The sequence below is a fragment of the Gastrolobium bilobum genome, unplaced genomic scaffold (assembly GCF_033153095.1).
Source record: "Gastrolobium bilobum isolate Gb01-03AN ecotype WA unplaced genomic scaffold, APGP_CSIRO_Gbil_v1 utg53533, whole genome shotgun sequence".
NCBI lineage: Eukaryota > Viridiplantae > Streptophyta > Magnoliopsida > Fabales > Fabaceae > Gastrolobium > Gastrolobium bilobum.
The window spans coordinates 1172-10351 of NW_026896938.1; the positions used below are offsets into that span (position 1 = coordinate 1172).

The 9180-nt window shown below is 32.6% G+C and overlaps 1 protein-coding gene across 1 annotated transcript; it reads right to left on the reverse strand.

Annotated features, from left to right (window-relative positions):
• Positions 1 to 238: 238 nt before the first annotated feature.
• On the reverse strand, positions 239 to 3990 carry LOC133302862 (phosphatidylinositol/phosphatidylcholine transfer protein SFH3-like). Its single transcript, XM_061502679.1, has 14 exons — positions 3945 to 3990; positions 3235 to 3484; positions 3037 to 3136; positions 2686 to 2952; positions 2381 to 2458; positions 2197 to 2298; positions 2057 to 2106; positions 1815 to 1914; positions 1653 to 1730; positions 1475 to 1528; positions 1179 to 1294; positions 560 to 1001; positions 345 to 416; positions 239 to 256 (listed from the first exon to the last, which is right to left on the reverse strand). Exons 1-14 carry the CDS (start codon positions 3988 to 3990, stop codon positions 239 to 241), a joined length of 1773 nt encoding a protein of 590 aa, XP_061358663.1.
• Between the last annotated feature and the right edge of the window lie 5190 nt (positions 3991 to 9180).

Genomic DNA, 9180 nt, shown 5'->3' on the forward strand with positions numbered 1-9180 from the left:
ATATTGAATAAACCAAATAACCAAATGCAATAGGCATTCGAGGGTATAGAAAGCCTCCAAAAACATGGGGTTTAGTACCGTTCCAAAAAATAAATAAAAAAGTATATTATTGGGAAGTCAATCCTTATGAATAGACAAACTGAGTATCCTTCCCACAAACTGTCTCACATGCTTGAGGGATTGTGTCGCGCGGATGTTAAATATTTGAAGGTCACACAGCAAAGCACACCTATCATCTTTACCAGTGGAAGCAGAACTGTAATCACAAACCCAAAAATGTGTGAACAAAAGCACTCGATAGTATATACTTTTTTTTATAGGAATGCATGGCAGGTATGACATACCAACTTCTTCTTCTTCTTCTCATCAATTTGAGCTTGAAGTTCTACTTGTCTAGCAAGGGCATCATCAAGTGCCTAAACCCCAAATAGGAAGCAAATTAAATTCCAAAAATGTTAGCGCACACGTAGTTATCTAGTGGAAGATGTTTTATCATCTTTTATTTTATTCCCCAAATAATGATGGCATTGATTCAAGTATCAAGGAAAAACAGTAATACCTTTTTGGTTGCAGCCAACTCTTGTTCGAGAGTACTGACCCTGTTTAGAGCATCATTTAGCATTTCCTCCTTTTCGGGTGGCATGACAGGTCTCATGCTGAGAACAGTCATTTTCTCTTCTAGTTCAGCCATGCGCTTCATCATTGTCATGTATTCATTGCTTGAAATTGCAGGCGCTTTCATCGTTGTCGTGTATTCCTTGCTTGAAATTGCAGGTGCTTTCATCGTAGTCCCATCATAATATACTTGTCTGATATAGAATGCTGCTTCAGTTATTTTCCTTGGCAAGTTACATGTTATACGGATCATGGTTACAATTCCCATTACTAAGGCCATACGGATCATGGTTACAATTACCATTACTAAGGCCACGATTCCACCAAAAAATTGATTGTTAAACCCATCAGAATTCTTGTTATTATGGGTAGGGAAACAATCTGCATGCAAGGAAAATAAATTTAGAATTTTAACAAAACCATATTGTGATATGTTTCTTCCTTGTCAATGAGAAAAAATGCTGATTATGTTGTTCAAATTGTTATGAGCAGTGTTTTACTGCTGACCATGTAATATATGTTACTTATAAGATGAAAGAACAATCAAATAGAAGTACCTAATACCTTGAGAAGGTGCATATTTATCATTTTCTACTGATTTCTTCCAAGATGAATCGACTAGCTCGTCAAGCACTGGGACAAAAGCGTCATACTGATGCACATTAGATTGCTTTTCGACCTGCAATATATATGTTCTCAGAAACAGAAGTAGAAAACGGGAGAAATTCATATGACCTCAAGTTTATAGACACTGCGAACAACATGACTAGATAAACTAAGCGGTTTCCTCAAAACTATTTTTTGAAAGAAATAATACATAGGACGGGAACAACAACTGATTGAAGCCTAGGAAACGTACTTTTGACAACAAACATTGCACATCATGTGTCTCTGGAAATGATTTTTTGTAACCCTTAATATTATAGGCAAAAACAAAAAAAAAGAATATTAATCAAATATTCTGTCAAATAAATACAAAGAAAAGTTTCAGGACAAAGCTTTGCTCTCTGAAATTGTTAACAGTTTAGGAAACCGACTGTCTTTTGAAGTGATGTTTCATCCTCAATGCCGGATAAGGTTTTTCCCTTGCATTTTCCCTCGCCATTTTGAACCATCTAATTCATCCAAAGGAAATACTTTATTGTTTTCATTTGGTATATTATATTACTAAAGAAATTGATATTTCAGCAGTAAACTACCTTCAAGATGTCTGGGTCATTCCATGGTCCCTTGTCAGAAAACATACAACCACCTTTATCTGCACAAGTACAAGTACCGCCCAAGAACTCTGGAAGTTCACTGTTAAATACCGTAGACAAGGTGTTACTTATAGTCTTAAGGAGTAATGTCAGTGCCATGATGGAACAACATAATTATAAATCAATGAATTTGGTCATGAAGAGAAAAAAAATACTTCAATGAAGAAGGAGATAAATTTAACCTGGCATCAATGACTTCAAGCAACTTGCTCTGGTATTTGTTACCTAGGACCTGGTGAACAAAACATTAATATGTTTATTGCCCTTACTTAACTGAAAATCCACCTTGGTTCAAATTGATAAGTAGACTAAAAATGCTTACCTGGATTTTTGAGGTGGTCTTGGGATCAAGGAATGGCTTAACGGTATTCCACAAGAGCCTAAATCCAGAACCAGCATTGATGATGAACATACGGTTCAGGATCTACATGCAAAGGAAAACTCAGTTAGGGTAAATTTAGAAGGCTATTTAAACTATTGCCATGCCTAAGTAGAATAACAAGTACCTCAGGATAGTTGTCACCAACAATCTTCTGAAGCCGCTGGAGGAGATCCCTTGCAGCTTTGTTCATACTTTTAAGACCCTGACCAAGCATGCTAGTCAGCAATTGCGTGAAACTTCTTTCAATATGAAAAAAAATTTATAACAATTGATATGATATCCACTAGTATAATTGGAATTGGACATTGCCTCTTTAAATCTATAGTGAGTATCATCTAATGTGTTACAATATTTCTTTCCTCTTATTGGTTTCTCATTGGGCAAGATAGATTGAAGAACTAAAATATAGGGTTAGAATTTTATACGCACCACTCCTTGCACATCCAAAATAGTTGTGCTTTGGTCAATGTGCTTCTTTGCTGCGATTGAACAAGCAGGCATCTTAACAGCGAAGGTCCTCTCAAACTTTCTAACATGGTACTTGAGATAACGTTCCATAGTTGTTACTTGCATAAGCTTGTTACAGTCAACCTGACCCAATCTTTCAATGTAAACAGGTCGTCCATCCTTATCAACTCCATGATGCCCATGTGGGTAGTATTTTAGAACTTCATCAATTTCCTCGAATTCAAAATCCTAAACAACACAAAAAATTTATGATTAGACGAAAAACACCACAAAATATATAAAGGGTGATTCTTATCCTTTTCACATGATTACCTCCATGATAGTGTCAGCACCAAATTCCATCCTCCACTTAAGCATATCTGCCCACATTTGTTTTGTTTTCTCAAGGTCAAACTCCCTTGCTCTCAAGAATCTGAGAGATCATCAATTAAGGCATTAAGCGAAGTTACTCATGCTACAACTATAAATAAATAATGAACAAAAGACTATGTTAAAAGTTAAAAGGGTTACCTTAGCATCATATGATGATCATCATATTTTGAGGGTAATAGGTCTTCCAAGATCAGTGCTTGGCCAAAATCTTCGACTGCCTGTAACTCTTCAGCATCAATTTCATCCGCAATAGAAAGAGACATAACCCTGCTGTGTTTTCGCCCCTTCTTGGTAAAGGAATGCCTGAGCTTAGTTGAGGCATTTATTGCCTCCTTCTTTAGCGACCCAAGCCTTTTCTTTTCATCCTCAGAATTTTCAATTTCATGACCTGTGCTTGCATGAAGAAAACAATTTACTCACAGAAGTTTGAATCAGATGACAGAAATTCAGATATTCACACGTTTAACATCACATATCCTGATGCTGATGTTTTAATTAATATATAACCAAGGAAAATATAAATCATCTGTTTTCCAATAGCATAACATCTGGATTTATAACTGCTTTTTGTTTGTTGTCGAACGCATTCTGAATAGAAAATGCTTGTTTGTGATGATAAACTGATTTCAGTTTCCTCTATTTTCCACTTTTCTCATCATCGCATGTTAAAAAGCATGCAAAATAGTTATGGCATAACATTCCACATTCTAGCTAGTACGAATGTAACCATATATAGAATTGATAAAGATTTCATAGTGCATGCAAAGAATATAAGTAAATACAGACAAAGAACCACAAAGGATGCAGAGGAAAGTTCTGAGATATGAAATTCAAGTAATTAGACTTACCAAGTTTCATGGTTCGGTCAACAGATCCAGACATAATGTCACACATGATTAATTGAATCTCGTAAGATTAGTCGTAAGGCAAAAGAGAATCAAGCAGTAACATACATGAAAAGCCCACAATCAAGCCTTCACGTGCACCTACCACCTTTTAGCCATAAACAACATGTCAGAAGCTAAAAAGATCAATTCTTTATCCAATAAAACAATCAACCATGTTCATATTTTAGCATGCATGGACAAAAAAAAAACTATAGAAAGAAAGGACAAGATAGATATCTTATATGCATGATCAAATGCAGCTCAAGCAAATAAAAACGCTAAAATGGCATCAAAATGGATATGATTATCCTTTATGCATGACACTTTTATGCCTCCAGTTGATTCTACTATATTTCGGCCATGGTACTCATCCTTCCCTAAGGTGGAAAACAACATCAGCTATTGTTTCACCACTTATGTGCGTGTAAGGAGTTCTGCAGCAGAGTCCATTAAATTTGATAATAATTCAGATTCCATTAAATTTGATATTGAGAAAATTTTTTTTCTTCCTAATATGATTTTTTTTTTTTTTTTTTTTTGATAACACATCCTAATATGATTTTTGACAGACATGAGAAGTACATGTATCTTAGGCTGGTTCAAGAAATCGTTTTCAAAGGTACAACAAAGGATGATAGGGCGGGGACTGGTACCTTGTCAAAATTCGGTTGCCAGGTAATATTTTTATTGGTATATTGAGGGTTGTTGTGTTTTATATGCTGACTTCATCAATATATTTCCACAGATGAGGTTCAATCTGCGCAAAAGCTTTCCTCTTCTAACAACTAAGGCATGTAGTGGAGTTTACTGTTTAAGATATGTGTTTAACCTATTGTGCAAAATGACTTGTCAATCATGTAGCTCAATTTCCACTTGCTTGTCCAATTTTTTCTTTTTTGATGTCAAAAGTATAAATGGTTCTGGACTAAAACTTTAATCACAATACTTAACTTGCATGAGGTGTTTTATTTTTTGGTTCTCAAAGAATCTTTTGTGAGCAGATATGATTATTTTGAACTTCATTCTTAAAACATGTTATACTGACATGTTCTCCAGAGAAAGGCATCCATATATGATTATTTTGAACTTCATTCTTAAAACATGTTTTAACTTTTAAGTACAAATTGTATACTTTTCTTCTTGCAATTACTAACTGGCTTTACATTTTTTATTACAGTATTGGTTTCACAGAGCGGGAGGAAGGTGACTTGGGACCTGTTTATAGGTTTCAGTGGAGGCAACAAAATATTCTTGCAATTACTAACCATATATATACTTTTTTTCTCAGTAGGTCAATAGATTTATGTGTCATAGCCCAGTTATTTATTCCCTATCTTGCATTTTATAGGTATACTGACATGCATACTGACTACTCAAGCCAAGGATTTGATCAGCTTTTAGATGTTATTAACAAGATAAAGCATAATCCTGATGATCGACGGATCGTTCTCTCTGCATGGAATCCACCTGATCTTAAATTGATGGCTCTTCCACCCTGCCACATGTTTGCACAGGTCTGCAATTTTATTTGAGTTTCTCAATTAAAAAAGTGTCTCTCTCTTTCTCCATTTTAAAGATTTTTTTTTTTAATTTTATCTTTTGCAGTTCTATGTAGCAAATGGGGAGTTATCATGTCAAATGTATCAGCGATCTGCTGACATGGGCCTGGGCGTGCCATTTAATATTGCATCTTATGCCCTTTTGACATGCATGATTGCTCATGTTTGTGGTATGCAAAAGACTTAAAAACTGATTCGGTAAGATTCAAAATTTGCACTGAAAGTTGCATGAACCTTAAAAGAGGGAAAAAATTAAATTTTTGTGCGGAAGAAGTAACCTTTGCCCACCCTCAATCATGTTTAACCCATGAATCATGCAATAGACTTGTTAGGGTTTAAAGTATATACCTTTATTCGGATAATTATTCCTGATCAAATGCGTTCTTGATCAATTCTTCAGACTTGAATAACACAAGTCCTCCGATGGAAATCCACACCACCACACCACGTTGTCTTGTAAGAGAAGAACACTTCTTCGAATGCCCAGTATCCTTCAATGGAGGTTGCAAAACTCAAGAGAATAATGGAGATTGGGTAGTGCCTTTGGTTATTCCAAGAGAGAGATAGCCGCCACACTGATGCGTGTGTTGACTAAGGTTTCAGTGGAGAAAATTAGAGAAGAAGAAGAGATATCAAACTAAGGAAGAAGAGGGGCTATATATAGATGTGACGACTTATTAACCTAAGACTAGGTCAAATTAGCGCCCTCATCAAATCCCAATCTTATTAGGTAATTTCCTTAATTTTATCCAATCAATCCAATTGATTGATTTCCCCAATTTCAGCCAATTAATTTAATTAATTGATTTCCTTAATTTTATCCAATCAATCCAATTGATTGGTTTTCCAAATTTTAGCCAATTAATTTAATTAATTGGTTTCCTTAATTTTGGTCAATCAATCCAATTGATTTGTTTTTCCAATTTCAGCCAATTAATTTAATTAATTGGTTTCCTTAATTTTGGTCAATCAATCCAATTGATTTGTTTCCAATCAATCTAATTGATTGGTTTCTTTTATTTTCTCCATTTTCAATAAATCTAATTTAATGACTATATTTAAATTCCAATTTCAAATTCGAAATTTAAAATTAGAATTTAAATTAATTTTATTTAAATTCAAATTTCAAATTCGAAATTCGAAATTAGAATTCAAATTAATTTTATTAATTTAACATTTAAATTAATTAGGTTACATCATAGATCAAATCCAACTTAACATTTAAATTAATTAGGTTACATAATTAATTTTACTAGTTTAGCAGCATGTTATTAAGTAATAACTAATAACATTTTTAGAGGCACGAATTTCATAGCATTTACCATCTTGGCTTTGAATGTTTGAATGAAAATGATTCGCTTCTGGTTATTGTTCTGCTTTGAATTTAATTTGCAGCTGGGCATTTGGGAAGGATTTATTCTATGTTTATTTTTTTTATTTGCCTTCATTACTCGTAAATAAAGTTTCTTGCCCCCCCACCAAACATGTTAAATTAAAAATCTAAAATTAACGCACACAATTATATTTTACAGAACAACTTGCCAATCACACATTGAGAATATATATTTTCTTCGGTCTTATTTGTCTAGAGATTATATTAGTTGGGTTTCTTTGTTGGATATCTTGATAGATTTTGGAAGCTTTCCTCACTTGATATGCTTTTTTTTTGGATTTTAGATTTTTTTTTTCAGGATATCTTATTATCTAAGGAAAAAAGAAAAAGAAAACACAAGAAGAACAACATTTGCTTTTGGTTTTTTTAATGGGGCTTTTTATAGATGTTACGTCATTATACATGTATATTTTTTTTTGTTGAAAATATTCCAATCGGTTCATTGATTCGCAACTAATCCGATTCAGGGCGGGTTCAGGATTAAGGCTTTAAACCCCTTCCAAAGGTGGTACTGGGGAGATTCGAGCCTGGCCTATATTTAAAAAATAAAAATCTTGCCCTAGGTTTAATACGTTACCATGACAACATTAATGATGATTACAATTCTAAATTTAGTATTAAGTCAACATTAAAATTGTTATGATTATAATGTGTTACAATTGTAGCTTTAATGATAATTACAATTCTAACTAACATTAATGCTATAAGGGTAACAACTTTAATGTTGATTCATTTTTACCCGTTTGACATTTGGATGATATTATAATAATAATAATATACTATATATATATATATATATATATATGGGTTTATCATCTATCATTTAACATGACCACAAAAAGTTTTTTACACACAACATTTTGTGAGGCCCGCAGCAAAAAAAAAAAAAAACTTCGGCATGCAAAACGAATCTCTATAACATAACACAATCACTCTTCCTACAACATAACTCTTATAAAACCCTATATATATATATATATATATATATATATATATATATATATATATATATATATATAGACAAAAAAATTTGTAATGTGACTGTATATAAACATTGGTGCAGTCACTTAAAAACTACGTCGTTTTGGGTGGGATAAAGGAAATTCGTGTTCAAAATTAATTGTAGAAAATAAAAATATTATATTTATTTCCACATTTGTATGGTTATGATTTCTCATATTTAATGCTTTATATTTATTTTCACCTTTATATGGTTTTAATTCACTATATATAATGCTTTCACACTATAAATCGACGTAATTTTATATGACTGCACTAATCCGTAGGTGCAGCCATTGTGCTTTCGCTAAACCCATATATATATATATATATATATATATATATATATATATATATTGTTAGTCTAATTTTAATTTTTTGTGTGTAGCATTTCTTTTCTTTGATAGATTAAATGAAATTAAATTTATGTGATTTTTGCTTGAATTAACAAGTAGCGATTCCATTTGTTAATTACTTGAATAATTGAGATATGAGCTGGGTGGTGGAAGGATAATATGGTGCACCACTAAGTCCAGATTTCATGGCTGCTACTACTCACTAAAATGAAAACGTCATCCATGCCACTCGCAACAGGAGAGGGAAAACAAATAAGGGACCTTGTCACTGTCAAACTTAGATAATATGAGCTAGAACTCTTGCTTCCTTGTGTTATGTACATTAAGCCATCATTGTGAACCCTATACTTATTTTTTTTTTTGTTATGGTCAATTTTTTTTTTTTTTAATTTTCATCCCTTTATGGGCTGTCGCTAATTTATTTACCATTCTAGTGACCTCAAGCATGTCTATTATGATAACTGATCACTCATTCCCACTATAGTAAAATTACATTTGATTAATTATTAATTCACTTCATATAATCAATTCACCTAATAAAAAATCCTTTAAATTTGATTTATTAATAATGTTGATGGAAACAAAATTAAATATGATTGGATTTCGGTAAATATAAAAATAAACGCGGCTATTGATGGAAAGTGATTTAATGTAAAAGTATAATTTTTTATATGTTTCTAAATTTAAGTAATTTTAATGCAGTTACAGTTAGCTCATTGTACCTTACTTAACCATTTATTCAAGAAGCTTGAAGTCAAACAAAATTGTGGCCTAATAAGTTTGGTCCAATTATTAAAAGAAGCAATAATTTGAAATATAACAAATTGTGATCAAATTCAAGTTCAAATGAAGCAGCAGACATGATTGTGATTTGTTTGGCAAGAAAAGAA

What these genes read in the sequence shown, in the direction of transcription:
- LOC133302862 (XM_061502679.1), bottom strand. Translation starts at nt 3,990, where the DNA reads ATGTGTGACATTATGTCTGGATCTGTTGACCGAACCATGAAACTTG. An exon ending in CTTGAAGTCATTGATGCCAG is followed by an intron (nt 1,915 to 2,056) that starts GTTAAATTTATC and finishes GGTATTTAACAG; the next exon opens with TGAACTTCCAGAGTTCTTGG. An exon ending in TGCAATGTTTGTTGTCAAAA is followed by an intron (nt 1,295 to 1,474) that starts GTACGTTTCCTA and finishes TATATATTGCAG; the next exon opens with GTCGAAAAGCAATCTAATGT.